Raw genomic sequence first — 16935 nt, 5'->3', positions numbered from 1 at the left:
TGGCGGAGCGGTGAGGGGGAGAGAAGCCGCGCCCGCAGCTGTCAGGATGGCCGAGCGGGGAGGAGATCGGAGCCGCTGTCATCCTGTCAGTTTCAGGATGACATCGTCTCTGTGCGTGGCAGAGTGGGAGATCGGTAAATATTATTGATATTTACCTGTCCTCCGTGTGAGAAGGACAAACACTGGAGCGATCGTCTGATCACTCCAGTGTTCCTAAGGACAGCCCTGTATGTGACTAGTGCACATGACTACTACAAACGCCATCGGCCATATTTAAGGAGATGCACATGGTGTTTAGAAATGATGCTACCAGCTGGCTTTTGTGGAGACTGCAGCAGTACTTAAAAGCAAGGTACAATACAGTCTAGGGCCCTCCATCCTTCACACTCTGCTGGGATCATGTGTACAGGGCCGGCCTTAGGTCTTTAGGCGCCCTGTGCGAGAAAGCTTTACAGCGCCCCTCAGTGGCCACACCCTTTAGCAGCCACACCCCCGAAACCACACCCATTTCCCCCAACATTTTTCCCCCTCAAATGTCACTTTGCTGCAAACGAACGAACGAATTAACAAAACGAATAAGAAACGAAAACAAAACGAACGTTCGAACGAACTACCGCTACCGAATTTCGTCCGAATCCGAATTCCGAATCCGAATTGACTTTCACACCCGAATCCCGAAAAACGAAATAACACAAATCCGAATTTAAAACGAAACGAAACTAAATGAATTTTTTGGCAGTACACATGTCTACAAACTACAATAGAGTCTATAAAAATAAAGTGTCAGGATGTCATGCAGACCCTTTTTTCAAGTAAGTGTATCTAGAAAAGTAAAAATAAAAAAACAGAACACAGACCCCGGGCTACATGTAAATTAATGAATTTCCCCCCTGAAGTGGGGGGGCGGACGAGGGAGCACTGTCATATTGGATGGCCATTGGTGAGGGGGAGAGAAACCGCCCACAGGACGAGCTGTGACGGCCGCACGGCGCCCTTGTTGCCATGGCGCCCTGTGCGGCCGCACGGCTCGCACACCCCTAAGGCCGGCCCTGCATGTGTATGACAAAGCTCTACAGCAATAAAACTCAGTAGTGTGCAATGTGGATGTCAGACCCATTTTAATGACAGTAATGTGCCAAATGTTGTTTCCATTCCTGCCACAAAAGTGTCAGAATGTGTAAAAAAGAAAAAAAGGCACAATTGCTGTTATACATAAAACACAACTACAACGCAATGTATTATTGGAATATTCTGTAAGCGACACCTTATTTTCTGGCAGTGCCCCTCCCGACACTAGACTCTGGATCGCCCCTGCCTGTGTGTCACGCTTGTTATACATAACATAAAAACAATAAGACCTACCCCAAAAATAAGACCTAGTGTGTTTTTTTGAGCCAAAAAAAATATAAGACAGTGTCTTATTTTCGGGGAAACACGGTATTATCGCGATTAGGGCCAATACCAGGCATTTTTATGAGTACTTGTACTCATGAATATGCCCTGATTCTTAAGGCTGATACCGGCCCTTTAAATTGAAAAAACGCAGCGGCTGCTGAGTTCCCGCGATTGTGGGGACCTCAGCAGCCTGCTGGGGACCTGGCAGTAGCTGTCCCTGGCAGTGCCTGTCTGGTTCTATATTTCCTACTCCTCCTTCCCGGCACAGGCATAGCCATGGACAGCTGTTACTAAGTCCAGAGTCCGGTGCGTTACTAAGCCCAGAGTCCAGTTCATTACTAAGCCCAGAGTCCAGTTCATATACTGTTTGCATTGCTGTATAATGTATTGTTGAGATTTGTAGTCCCCCTACAGTCAGTGCCATTCTGCATTAGAGTGTAAGCTCCTCTGATGTGGCTGGCTCGGTGTTCTTTGTATAGCACTGTGGTATATGTCAGAGCTATATAAATGTATAATAATAGTGTGAGACTGTGGGGGCACATTAGAGTGTAAGCTCCTCTGGTACAGAGACTTATGTGGCTGGCTCGGTGTTCTCTGTACAGCATTATGGTATATGCACTGCCTTATCACTAACACTAACTGAACTCCCTTATCACTAACTTATCCATAGTCAGAGCTATGTAAATGTAAAATAATAGTGTGAGACTGTGGGGGGACATTAGAGGGTAAGCTCCTCTGTACAGAGACTGATGTGTCTGGCTCAGTGTTCTCTGTAAGCACTGCCAGTGGCGGAACTACCGACGGTGTAGCCGGTGCTGGGGCACCGGGGCCTCAGCCTGGGTGGGCCCAGCACAGTCCTGTGAATAGATGGTGGGACTTGCCGGCCGTTTTGATTGGAGAATAGGGGGGCTGCGGAGATGTGATTGGAGATGGAGGGGTTGGGGGGATGTGATTGGAGAAGTAGGGGCTGCAGAGATGTGATTGAAGAAGGGGGGGCTGCAGAGATGTGATTGGAGAAGTGGGGGCTGCGGAGATGTGATTGGAGATGGAGGGGTTGTGGAGATGTGATTGGAGAAGGAGGGGCTGCAGAGATGTGATTAGAGAAGGGGGGCTGCAGAGATGTGATTGGAGAAAGGGGGGCTGCGGAGATGTGATTGGAGAAGGAGGGGTTGCGGAGATGTGATTGGAGAAGGAGGGGCTGGGGAGATGTGATTGGAGAAGGAGGGGTTGCGGAGATGTGATTGGAGAAGGAGGGGCTGCAGAGATGGGATTGGAGAAGGGGGGACTGAGGGCATGTGATTGGAGAAGGGGGTCTTTAGATATGTGATTGGAGAAGGAGGGGCGGCTGCAGAGATGGGAAGGGACCATGATTTGAGAGGGCTGGGGAATGCAGGAAGGGGGGTTTTCAGGAGGCAGAGCTTGGTCTATAGCTGGCTTTACCAAAGAATGATCAGGGAGTGGAGCAGAGTCACTTGAGTGGTTAAGGTAAGTGTTTTAGCAGCCCGACGATGGGGGTGGGGAGGGAGAGCCTGCACATGGCCTGCACAGAGCATGCAGTCCACCTTAGAGCCCAAACAGCCCAACTATCCCATTTGGGAGCCTCTACAGGCTTAGATGTGACAGTGGATAGATGAGGCGCAGTTAGTAATAAGGGAGTGCAGTTAGTGTTAGTGAAAAGGGAGTGCAGTCAGTAAAAAGAGAGTGTGGTTAGTGTTAGTGATAAGGGAGTGCGGTTTGTGTTAGTTTCAATTTTATGTATTAATTTGTAAGAATGTTAAAATAAAAGTGGGTGCACTGAAGCACACAGTGGGACAGCCAGTGGACGGTCTCGATGGGAGGGTCAGTGGGTGGACTCGGTGGAACAGCCAGTGGACAGGCCTATGGTGTGTTGGGGGAGGGGGGGGGCTAAAGCTGTGTAAGGGGCCCCAAAGTTTCTGATTGCAGCCGTGACCAGGCATGACACACGCTTCAAAAGGTTTTGGTGGTCCAATCCCATATTGCTAGCCCAGACTTTTTTAAACAAGGATTATTTCAAGACTTCAAAAGAACGTCTTTCCTGATACAGAACAGATCCCACTATAGACCTACCTACAAGTTATTAAAGGTTAAGTTTACTTTTTAGACCATATTTCATATTACAACCATATTCAGGGTGTAACATGAAACAGTGTCTATCACAGACCCCAATTAACTGCTTAATATCTACAACATATGTTTCCTATTCCATTTACGCTGAACTAGGGATGAGCCGATATCAGCATTGTTATCAGTGCTGATACTGGCCATTTTTACCAGTATTCGTACTCGTGAAAATGCCGCAGTACTAAACGCCGATACTGGCTATTTAAAATTTTACATAGGTTCAGCTGTCGTAAGGTCCCGTGTATGCTGTGGATCTCACGGCAGCCTTATGGGGACCTTCACGGTGCCTGTTTACAGTGCCATGGTGAGACCCGCAGCCCACATCCACCCACACAGCCATGGTGAGACCTGACACAGCACTGGGGAGACCAGGCACAGCCCTGGTGAGACCCGCACGCAGCCCTAGTGAGACCGCACCCAGCCCTGGCGAGACTGCACTGCCATGGTGAGACCGCACACAGGTCTGCACGCAGCCCTGGTGAGACCCGCACAACCCCGGAGAGACCCGAACGCAGCTCTGGTAAGACTGCACAGCTCTTTTGAAACCGCGTACAGCCATGGTGAGACCCACACCCAGCCCTGAAGAGGCTGCATGCAGCCTTGGTGAATTTGTGTAGGTATTTATTGAGACTTATGTACACTGTGTGGTTTGTATAGGGTACACATGCTGCTGTAAAGTAGTAGTTCTCCATAGGGGTTGATGATCATGAGCTTCATTCCTGTGAGTTTTTGTAGGTATTGACCAGGCTCATAGTTTAAAATGGTTAGCCCTTTACTTTGTAGAAAGAGTGGGATTACAATGTCTTCATGTAGGGAAATGAAAGCTGCAACTATTAATTGAGTGGGATATGTGAGCTAGAGTTCCACTTTAAGCCCCATGTTCACACCTCTGCAATGCAACATCTCAAAGGTGCTGCAGAGTGCATTGTAGTTAATTGCAACTTAATCACACTGAATCGCACCTTTTTTTTTTATTGCATCGCATAAAATAATCTTTAGTGAATGGGTAGGGATACAAGTACCCCTTACTCATTCACAAGGGGGGTGGCATCTGGGTGCCCCCTTAATTAAAGGAGTACCCCGATGCAAATAAGCCCCCTTGCCCGCAGACCCCCACAACCACCGGGTCAGGGTTGTGGGGAAGAGGCCCTTGTCCCCAACGGCATGGGGGCACCCTCTCAATGCCGAGGGCACGTGGCCTGCTAAGGTGCAGGGGAGGGGGGCGCTCGATCGTCGTCCCCCTTTCCTGCCCTGCCGGGCCAGTGCTCGGATCAAGGGTCTGGTAGGAATGTTAGGGGGACCCCATGTTTTTTGAGGTTGGGGTACCCCCTTAAAATTCCTACCAGAACTAAAGGTAGGGGATTTGCGGGGAACCCCACGCACTTTTTTTGTTTTAACTTGGGGGGGGGGCTCCTAACATTCCTACCAGACCTAAAGGGTCTGGTATGAATTGGGGGGGGGGGACCTCACGCTTTTTTTTTTTCTTCTCTTCTGCAGACTATTAAAAAAAATGTTTTTCTAATGTCACTTTGCTGCAACTAAATTTTGTCCAACAAACGAAATTTCGTCCAGACTACCGCTAACGAATTTCGTCCAAATCCGAATTTCCGAAGCGAATTCAATTTCAGACCCGAATCCCGAAAAACGAAATAACGAAAAATCAGAATCAAAACGAAACTAAACAAATTTTTGTGCCGGTGCACATGTCTAGTAGACGAAGCAGGGCTTTTGTTGGTTGTTTAGAGAGGAAGGGGTGTTAAAGCAAGCAAATAAGAGAGCTTGGATATGACAGGAGGAGAGCTGGACATATTAGATGAAGAGCAGAGGAAAGTGGGGAGCGTATGACCATAAAATAACCAACAAGGAAAGCATGGGCTGATTACATGCTTCACTGGATTGTGGATAGGAAGGGGGGAGAGATGTAAGAGGACAACATTGTACAAAAGGGGCAGAACAGAGGAACTTAAATAATGTATGAATCACTGTACCTCCCTCCTGTGGGCATGAACCATGGTTAAATCCCTCTCTCTATGTGTGCAAAGTGGAGTCTATATCAGGGCAACAGTACTGACATTGATCTGACATATTTTTAGACAAGTTCAGAAAGTGGGTAATTCCAGCAGAGAGCAGCAAGTTAGGAATACAGTGCAAAAAGGAAAGCTCTGTTCACAAAGTACATCATACAAAGACAAGTCAGAACTCAACAACAAATGTAGATAAGCCTTCTAACTAACCAGCTGTAAGAAATCTAAGTGTAATCCCTATACAGGGGTGGTAATAAAATCATAGAGTCCTAAAACAATATTTTGATTTTTTTACTCCACTCTGCTTCACTTGTCTGTGAATTTAATATACCTAAACTTCACAAAAACATTTGACACAGTTCCCCACAGAAGGTTATTGTATAAATTACAGTCTATAGGATTAGAACATTGGACCTGTGAATGGATAATAAACTGGTTTCAGTTTTGGGACCTTTACTTTTAAACCTATTTATAAATGATATAGCGTTTGGGATTAAAGTTGCCATTTATATGTTTAAAGATGCAGCGGAATAGACTTCTTACAAGACATCTCAAACTTACAAGCAGGCCTGAATGCGCTGTTTGATTGGTTTGAATAGTTGATTGATTGTGTTATTGTTGATAAGTGTAACGTTATGCACTTGGGGACTAAAAACATGCATTCATCATACATACTAAGGGGAGTACAGTTGGGGTAGTCAATCATCTAGAACAGGGGCGCCCACAATTTTTCGTCTGGAGATCTACTTTTCAAATAACAAGCTCAATGAGATCTACCAACGAAAAACACCTGCATTCAGGGGCGGGAGTGGGCGTGGCAGTGCATTGAAGTCAATGGCACCGCATCCATGATCGCCCACACCCGGAACCCAGGTACATTAGTCCCTGCGTTCCGGTCCAGTGCGATCTGCAAAAATGCTGCAAGCACTATTTTTGCAGATCGCACTGGACCGGAATGCAGGCACTAATGTGCTTGCGTTCCGGGTGCGGGCGATCCCACTGTGGGGAGCTCACCTTGCAACTTCTTCTCTGGATCCCCGCTGCTCTCCGGGGCAGAGGCAGCGGGGATCCGAGGAGAAGTGAAGGAAGCGGTGAGGAGAGAGAGAGCCACCGGCTGTCAGATCCTGGTCGAGCGGCTCTCTCTCCTCACCGCTCAACCATGCTGCCATGATAGCGGCTCCCTCCTCCAACAAGGCCCCCCCGCCGCCATGTGCAGCGCTTACTTCACTTCTCCTCGGATCCCCACTGCATACAGATGGGGGAGAGCAGCGGGGAGGAGAAACCCCACGATGGAAGGACAGGACATTGCGATCTACCAGTGTTCGCTTTGCAATCAACTGGTAGATCGCGATCAACCTAATGGGCACCCCTGATCTAGAAAATCTGTATGTTCTAGCAGTTCATACACTCAATATTAGCATGCAATGCCAAGCTGCAGCTTCTAAAGAAAGCAAATACTTTTTGTCTTGTAGACCCCAAAGAGAGAGACAGTCTTGCCTCTGTAAAAATCATTAGTGAGTCCTCATCTGGAACATGCAGTTGAGTTTTTGCCACCAGTTTACAAGGATATTGGGGAATTGGACAGAGTGCAGAGAAAAGCATTTAACCAGATAAGAGGAATGGGGGACTTTAGCTTTGAGGAAATATCAACTGAACTAAATTTGTTCTTCTTCAAGACAAGGTGATTAAGGTGAGATATGATTCCCATGTAAAAATACATAAATGGTTTATATAGCAGGATTAATCACTTTATGGTCCTTGCAAAGGACAGGGGGAACTCTTTGTGTCTGGAGGAAAACAGGTAAACCTCAGCATACAGCAAGTATGACGGTATGATGGTGATGTCACGAACTTGCTCTGTCCCTTTGTCTACATTCAGGAGCGGAGATGTCATTGGCAGCGAGTCAGGATGAGGCAGTGGGCAACTGGGATTTTTTCTTTCGATGGGTCAGCGAGCTGCAGGCATCGTGATTGATGAGGGTCTACATTGCTGGATGACGTGATTGACGATGGATTTACATCGTGGGACATTTTGTTTGCAGGTTTTTTTTCAATTAATAAAGGACTTGTCAAAACTGTGTGGCGTGTTTATTTACTATCTTAAAGTTTATATGGTGAATGAGTGGGGGATATAACAACTACCCCTTACTCATTCACCCTTTAGGTCTAGTAGGAATTTTATGAAAGGGGGAACCCAGATGCAGATAAGTCGCCCTGCCTGCAGACCCCCACAACCACAATGCCAGGGTTGTGGGGAAGAGGCCTTTGTCCTCATCAACATGGATGCAAGCACTTTTTGGCTGAAGATTTTCAAAAATGTTCCTTCCGCAAAAACTCTAGTGATTGACTTCTGCTAAAGGAATAGGGTCACCAACAATCGAATTTCGTCCGATTCCTGCTGAATTAGGTGAAATTTGCTCCATGTGTACCTGACTTTAGAAAAGACCATACTAGTCTAAAGCACTGTAGATAAAAGAGTAGTAGACAGTTTACAGTAAATGAAAACTGTCCAATTACCAGTGGGTTATTCATGTGCAAGATTGAGTTCAGGGTAACCATGGAGACAGTGTCTATGTGGTATAGTTCCTTGTCCTGCGGAAACTAATAGGCCAAGTCAATACTGAATTTAACAGTTCAGTTACCAGTGAATTGCCCAGTGTGGAGTACGGGGTAAATGTGGCAACAATGCCTCAATGGTAAATTTAGAAGTCCTGCTGACACTGTTTAAATTCATCATGAACTTTTCTTTTAGTTTATTATCTGATGCACTTGTTTCCTCACTTTTCATCTAGCTTGCCCATCTGTATGTATAGTATGTGTCATGTTTGTTTGTGCTGTGTCTGAAAGTAGGTTTTAAACTTTCCTTTCTGTATATTTTGTTATAAGTGCAACATATTTCTTGTCTGACGTTTGCATCCTTTGAAGTTTAATAACTGTGAGGCACAAATAAAATACATTGAGGTATTTAACAAGTACAGAAAACTCAAAAACACATATTTGTCCTATGCATGTCAGTACAAATGTGTGCAAAAGCTTTTTTTTTAATGAAGAGTCACTTCACTTTTTGAGGAAAAATAAATTCTTCCTGGCCAGGTATACATTACAAGGATTCAAAAAAATGCCATACACAGTCCTACCTGCTGCTGGCTGAAAATGACACATGGATTCCATTCATTCATAACGTCCTTCAATCACCTCTTACTTCCTGAGTGCTAAATTGGAGGGTCTATCTGATAAGGTCCCATAATCCTTCACAATCACATGGGCAAGAAATTACATTACTCTGAAAATTCTGTACACCCCTATGCTCCTATAGTTGCCATTGTTAAAATGAAGCTAAATTAAAATTTATGGCAATTAGTTTAAAAAAAAATTAACAATATCTAACTGCAGCTGAAAGAGAAGTATCACCTTTATTAGATAACAACATTGTGTAGCAAAAAATATGGCATAATACATTATGTAACCAGTTAATTCTTCTTTGGGGTAAAAGTGTGCTTCACTACAATAGGCCTAAACACATGTACAGCTATTGCACAAGTTAAACTGACTGAAGACTTGAAACACACTGTATCAAAAATAAAGGATTATAGATATAGACCAACTGAGAACAAATGAAGTCAAGAAAAGAAAACTACCTCTTTGGAGAACTACCTCTGTAGGTGGTTCTCCAATGCCCACTCACTCTAGTCAGTAACGAATGAGTCTTAAACACCATTACAGTTTTATCGCAGACTGAGAATTGGAGAAGAGAGCGTCAGCTTTGCAGTCATAACAGTTTACTTTCCTGTGTAAATTGTAAGAAACATAAGCAAAGTGTCACACGTCCCTGTGTGATGATCCGGCACCGGGTTTTGCCTCCTGTCTGAGCTGCTTGGCTTCCTGCCAATCCACTCTGAACCTCTCCATTAAAAGTCCAGTTCACTTGTTCCATGCTGTTCGAGCCGTGTCTTTACACCCAGTCGGACTTCCTGTTTATCTCTTGCCTCTGTAATCCCTGCGGTTGCCCACCACCTACCTTGTTTCCTGTGAGTCTGGATTCCCTCTTCCTCACAGTGAGATCCGGTACGTCCTGCATTGGATTGATCATCAGCTTCTTCAAGTGAGTCCTTGCACCTGTGCCTACTTGTGTGGCTGTGTATATGCTTCAACCCTGTCTGCTGATGCATCCAGCACCTCGGTGCTGCAACTAACCTTTATGTCTGTGTGGGCATGCTAGAGGGCCGCAACCTGGAAGGTGTCCAGCAGCCAATCATCCTCACCATTAGAGGCTCTGTCGAACACCTGGCCCTTCTTAGAAACTGTGCCTCTAGTGTGTTCCTGTTAACGCACAGACACCTACTTCCTGTGTTTTCACCCAAGACACCATTTTTTGCACGCTACTTTTTGTCATTTTGTGTTTTTCCCCCGGTCGCAGACCGTGACACAAAGTAAGGGGAAAACTGTACTTTTGAAACAAAAAAATATAGCTGTCTGATTTTTAGTGACAATGTTTAAAGTGACACTAAATTCAAGAGTTAAATCATAAAAATGCATTTAAGTACCCTAACTATTAACAGAAACTTAGCTTATTTGTGCATCATTTAGCTGGCACTGTCCTTCCTTCAGGAGGTTTTCTAGTTTTGTTCCCCATAGTCCCTGTGTGAGTTGTAAGGTAGCCACCAGGGGGGAATGACAACACATGGGGCCCCCGTGCAATACTAGATTATGGGGCTCCGTTGTGCTCTGCCCATACACAACCACCACCTGCATAAACCTTCTTGTGATACAGAAATTATTTCTCCACACTATTTTTAAATAGTGGGCCAATTCACTAAAAGATTAATTGCCGGGGAACTGGTAGGAGAATTTAAAAATCTAGATGAATATAGGAAAGTGAGCTGCATGGCAGAATGCACGGCAGACCTCAGACCAGCACCAATACACGGCAGACCTCAGACCAGCACCAATACATGGCAGACCTCAGACCAGCACCAATACACGACAGTTCTCAGACCAGCACCAATACACGGCAGTCGTCAGACCAGCACCAATACACGGCAGTCCTCAGACCAGCACCAATACACGGCAGTCCTTAGACCAGCACCAATACTCTGCAGACCTCAGACCAGAACCAATACACTGCAGACCTCAGACCAGAACCAATACACTGCAGACCTCAGACCAGAACCAATACACTGCAGACCTCAGACCACAACCAATACACTGCAGACCTCAGACCAGAACCAATGCACGGTAGACTTCAGACCAGGCTACTGTGTTTTATTGCTGTGGAGGTTTGTGGTGCAATGCTAGGGCCGACCGCTGTGACCCTGGTAGTTCTGCCACTGTATAAAGGACTACAAATCCCAGCAATAAATTATGCAGCAATGCAGAATGGCAACAGCTATAACAGACTACAACTCCCAGCAATACATTATGCAGAATGGCGCTGGCTATAGCGGACTACAAATCCCAGCAATAAATTATGCAGCAATGCAGAAAAATACCATCAGCTATAGAGGACAACAAATCCCAGCAAAACATTATACAGCAGCGCAGAATCATAGTATATGAATTTGCTACATACCCTGTGCTGCCGCTCTGCTCTGGGTTGCTGGCCTGATGTCTCAGGTGGAGGGTCTCTGGAAGGGGGTGGAGGGTCTCAGTAGGGGTGCAGAGGGTCTTAGAAGGGGTGCGGAGTGTCTCAGAAGGGGTGTGGAGGGTCTCAGCAGCAGTGCACAGGGTCTCAAAAGGGGTGCAGGGGTCTCAGAAGGGATGCGGTGGAGCGTCTCAGAAGGGGTGCGGAGGCTTTCAGGAGCGGTGCGGAGGGGTGCAGAAGGTCTCCAAAGGGGTGCTAGGTTCACTAGAAAAAATGGTACATGCATGAATCTATAACCGGCCTTTATAGCAGGGCGCACATTGGGAAGGCTTACAACAATACAAAACACAAAAATTCCCCAGCCTCAGCCTGCCAGCCAGCCAGCCTGCAACCAAACAAGTAGCCCTGTCAACAGTATGCATTAAAATCAGAGGTTTTAGTTGCACAAACTTTTGGCCAAAAATATGTAGAAGCCACACTGCCGCGCCAAGGCACCTCTGCAAAGTGTGGTCCTAACTCTATGTATCCGAGTCTCCAAGTGTGAGCATATTAATGACGTTGATAAATTACCCCTGCAGCCCTAAAAAAACAGGAGAAGAATGCCTGTAAACAATACAACAATAAGAACACACAAGGGCGCAATAACCTTGATGGTGTATATTCTAAAGACTACCTGTCTCTATGTCAAAAAAGGGGGAAAAAGGTGGTGCACTTGCATATATCTAGGAACTGGACAAAGGGCAGGATCGGGTTGACTAATATGTATTGCTCCACGCTGCTGGTATGTATGGAGTATCCGGCCAGAAAGTGCACCCATGTCCCCCACTCTTAGTACCAACATCAGTATCACCTTTCCTTGGCTGCATGCCGCCCCGACAGCACCTTTCCACCATCGCTGTCAGACGACTTATATGCTGCTGACTCCAGCAGGACTCACAGGCATGGACACCATCATGCACTGAGCGCCCTCACTGCCTTCTACAGCTGCTCAGTCCGACCAAGTGCCGATATTAAATCTAGCACTGCACTGACGCTCCATTAAGATCCATCCGATCGCACACACTACAGGAACACGGACCGACTCCTCTCTCTATTCATCCCTCCTCTGCCTTGCACCTCGCACCGTCCACACCTGGCGGGCACTTACTGGCCGTATACACCAGCATCGTGGAGCAATACATACTGGTCAACCCGATCCTCCATTAAGGCCGCCCTTCGTCCAGTTCCTGGATTTATATGTAAGTGCACTCCCTTTTTTAACATAGAGACAGGTAGTCTTTAGAATATACACCATCAAGGTTATTGCGCCCTTGTGTGTTCTTATTATAAGAATTACACACACTCACTATCTTTCTTCCCCCCCGCAGTTCCACCGGGACCAGGAGGCAGTGCTGTGACAGTTCACACACCATCGAGGCCACTGTCTGTTCAACACTCACACACTAGAGCTGGCCCTTTTGTCTTACTGTCCACTCCTTTCTCGACGATCTGCCACTCGCAGCATGTATTGGCAGCTGTGCAGGGCTGGAGAGGCTGTTACTTGTTCAGCAGGCACCACCAGGCAGCACATTCTGCTGTGGGAGAAGACCCTCTCCACCTCGTCCCGCCCCCTGGCCGCCGAGACAAGGAAAAAGGTGCTGGTAAGGTGCTGGAAGTCAGGTCAGGTAAGTCTGGACCGGGAAGGGGGTGATGGTGGCGCAGAGAAAGGGGGGCTGAGAAGCTGGTGGTATTCTGTATTGCTGATTTTTATTATAATGTATTGCTGGGACTTGTAGTCCCGCCTAGCTGGTGGTATTCTGCATTGTTGTATGATGATTATACAGTAATGCAGAATAGCACCAACTATGCGGGACTACAAGTCCCAGCAATGCATTATATTATTAAGTAGGGATGAAAAAGTGCCAATACTGGGCATTTTCAAGAGTACTCATGAAAATACCCCGATACTAAGCGCAGATACTGGTGTTCTGTCGAGAACGCTGCCAATGTCAAATTTGCCGACCTCAGCATCTGCGCACAGACCAATATTATCGGGGAAACCTGGATTTATTTACAAAGTATTTCGTTTAAATCGTTAATTGTGACTGTTAATAATATTCCATCCATCATTTACTGCCATGGACGGCATATTATTACCGGTCACAATTACAAACGAATACTTTGTAAAAAAAATTCCGGTTTCCTCATTAATCCCTTGTATTGCCCCACTAGTGACAGCTGCATTGAAAGTTGTAGGTGTAGCTAAAACCTGGCCAAAAGTAGGGATAGATGTCTGCCAGCCAACGGTGCTAGGTGTGTGCATAGGCACAGCATATACGACTCCAGGAAGACACCAGTAAGGTAACTGGTGAGGAACCCCAAATATCAGTGGCCTCTAATGGGAGGTGTGCCGCCCCAATGGGGCATGAATTTGAGATGCATAGCCTCAGTTAATATTTACATTAGTATATATGAGAATTTATATAGTTGTTTTCTTTGTACCATTTTCCTATGGACGTTTTATATTTAGTTCACATGCTGCCATCTAGTGACCCTTTGTGGTAATGCACATGTTCTGTGTTCCCTTTGTGATGTATTTCCTTTGTATATGCTCCACCCTTCTTCCTCATCAGTACTTCCTGTGTCATGGCCACAGCTAACAGGCCACATGTAACAGGGACACGTGTATTCTGCACAGTACGCTACGAAAGCATCATTTTTTTACCGCATAAATACCACAATTCATTCATCTGTTGTATCCTGTCATCTGATGTTCAGAATAAAGCACCTTTTGTGGATGGAAACGGTATTTGGTGAGTTCAGCTATCTGATGAGGATTGTCCACAGAGATTGTATCTGCTTATACAGGCCAGGCACAGAGGTCTCAGCAAGGGATATATCGCTATCACAACAATCTGAGTCAGAATAGGAGTTAAGTAAGCGAGTGCCTTCAGTTTGTTGCAGATTTAGTGGATAAACAATGACAGGTAACCCCATTTTGTGTCATAAAACCTGACTGGCTTAAAGGAGATGAATCACCAAGGGTAACAAATCATGATACATCTTCCCATTTCATCCTATATTTTCCATCTTCTCTCTGCCAATATATAAATGTGTATGAGCCCCATTTTTTTTTCACTCCCCCCAAAAAAATCTATTTTGGCATGTTTGACATTTAGCTATTCCCTACCCTATCCAAAATCCAGATTTTGAATTCACGCCTAATACCACTAGACAGTCTGGTTTTTTGAGTCTTATGTCCGGGTGTCAGGCCAGCTGGCACCCGGACACAAGACACTAAGTGCCGATACTGGCACTTTAAATTTCTTGACAGATGCGGCTGCCTGAGGTCCCCAGCAAGTGTGGGACCTCAGGCAGCTGCATCTGCCTGAATCGTCATCTTGTGAGCCGGGCGCCTGTAAACTGATACAGGCCGGCCCGCACATCTTCTCATCCTTCTCCGGCTCCTTCCTGATAGCATGCTGCCTGCCTCCAGACCCCTGGTGAGACCCCCGCGCTTCCCACACAGCCCACCTGAGAGCCAGCATAGCCCACCTGAGAGCCTGCATAACTCACCTGAGAGTCCGCACAGCCACCTGAGAGCCCTCACAGGCCACCTAAAACCCTGGAGACATCAGGACACCACCCCAGAACACAGAGTATGTAGCTTCATATTATTTTGTGTTGCTGTATAATGTGTTGCTGGGATTTGTAGTGCCATCCTCCAGAAGGAACGACTGTGTCACCTTGAATTAAGAGATCATTTGAGGATGGCCAGCTGAGTGATGCACAGATAAGATACATTTTAATTAGTAGTTAAGGTATTTGCATGCATTTTAAAGATTTAAATCCTGAGTTTAGTGTCACTTTAACAAAACTAGACATTCTTTTGTGAGAGTTTAGTTATTGATACTGCTGGAAACTACTGTCAATTTTGGGTATGTGCATATTCCTTGGAAGCAAGGAAATCTGCAAGGTACTTTTGAGTATCCTTTTGCATGCCCTGGGTCTCTGGCATAAGACTACTTTCCCTGTCAGCTCCATGTCAGCACATGGATTGTGTGCTGACATGGAGCCGACAGGAAAGGAAAATTGCGGTAAGTATGAAGTCCAATTTTCCGGTTTCCCTGTCAGCTCCATGTCAGCACACAATCCATGTGCTGACATGGAGCCGACAGGAAAGGAAAATTGCGGTAAGTATGAAGTCCAATTTTCCGGTGTCTGTGGTTCTAATAGTGCAGTGGAATCAGGAAGAAGAACAAAGAGAGAGGATACAGAGATGGAGACAACAAACCTGTTCGCACTTTATATTGCAGCATTCTACAAAGCCCACAATAGTTTAGGTCGGTGATCCCAGGTCTATTAGGACCCTAGCAAAATTCCTGGCTGTCAGCTGTCCCTGATTTCCAGGAATAGTTTTAGACTTTAAAGATTTTTCTCCAGTGATTTTTGCCTCTTTGCTAACATTAGTACAATATTCCTCCTGTCATATGGCAGGAGGGATCCTGGGCCTGCCATAACTAATAATTAGCATATATAAATGTTTTATACCTTTTAAGTAAACATTTCTTGAAGCACCACATTTTATGAACATCTCTTTGTACTGTATACAGTGCCCTTGGGTCCTTTAACACTGTATTGTGTGTGACTTACAAACTTTAACTCTACAGCAGAGAGCCCATGGAAATCATTAAAAATGCAGGCAAGACTACACTAGTACTTGCCTTGTCTGCTTACCTAGAAACATTCATTTCAGTTGATGGCCTCTGAGTCTTCTCCACGGCCAATTTGGTGAAGATCCCAATCAATACCATCAGTGCAGCCACACCACAAATAATATAGACAATCATGTTGGTCTTGTCCTTGCTGGGGTCATCAGTTGACTCATCTCCTCGGGCAGGTGGCTTATCAGGGTTTGCCCAGTTCGGGGTGTCATAGTTTGAACACATGCTTTGGTCCAACCTCCCATGCTTGAACTGGCAGCAGAAGCGGTATCCACATGTACCACAGCAGTACAAATAACTGCTGGCATTGCAGTTAAATGGTGGGTCCCACTGACCCATTACATCATAGTATCCCCTGCATCGGTCAGCTTCTGTTGGTAACTCTGTTGGCATGGGTGGTTTATATGTACCTTGGATTGTCTCTTCTGCCAAACCTGCCTTTGTGTTTGGGGTTCTTGCAGTCACCAAAAAAGAATCCCATAATACAAGCCAATATAAACCAATTCGCAAATATGCCTCCATGAAAAGCTTTCTCCAAAAACAGTTGCACAAGTTTTTTTAGATAAAAAGAATATACATTTTAAAAAAAAATGCTTTCCAATCAGTGTTTCCCGTTGACCTCTACAGTTCTATTTATTAGAAAAGAAGATTTTTCTTAAATCTATTTCCTTTAGAAAATAATTATTACCCAGGCGGGTCAGTATAAAACATTAATGCTGGGCTATAGAATCAATTACCCCTTTTCCATAGAAAGTTGATTCGTCCTTTATGCGTTAGTATTGATTTTTCAAGCTTCGTCACATCCAAATGGTCATATCGGGTAACATTCCACAGGCGGCTTTATTTTCTTCACTTCTTGTACCTCCTAAGATTATCTGTTCATTCCTTTTTCATTTATCACATTTCATTGCTTCTTTAATCCAACAGCATCCTCTCTCACCGAAGTATCACAAATGTGTCCTTCTAACAAGCTAATGGGTGGAGGGAGAGTGTGGGGAGTGAGCTTTCTCTATAGGCAGCAACACTGCACTGTCTGAGTGAGCAGAGCTCCCTAGGGCTTGGCTGCCCCCTTGCTCTGATGTGATCTGTT

General features: G+C 45.6%; 1 protein-coding gene across 1 annotated transcript in view; it reads right to left on the bottom strand.

Annotated features, from left to right (window-relative positions):
• Window positions 1-16367, bottom strand: part of SHISA8 (shisa family member 8) — a 65875-nt gene extending 49508 nt beyond the window's left edge. Inside the window, exon 1 of the mRNA XM_018563929.1 lies at window positions 15859-16367. Coding sequence (XP_018419431.1) covers window positions 15859-16367 — 509 coding nt within the window. The remainder of the gene's footprint in view (window positions 1-15858) is intronic.
• Between the last annotated feature and the right edge of the window lie 568 nt (window positions 16368-16935).

Source organism: Nanorana parkeri, unplaced genomic scaffold (genome assembly GCF_000935625.1).
Source record: "Nanorana parkeri isolate BGI_ZX_2015 unplaced genomic scaffold, ASM93562v1 scaffold711, whole genome shotgun sequence".
Lineage (NCBI taxonomy): Eukaryota > Metazoa > Chordata > Amphibia > Anura > Dicroglossidae > Nanorana > Nanorana parkeri.
This window is presented reverse-complemented; position numbering and strand designations above follow the sequence as displayed.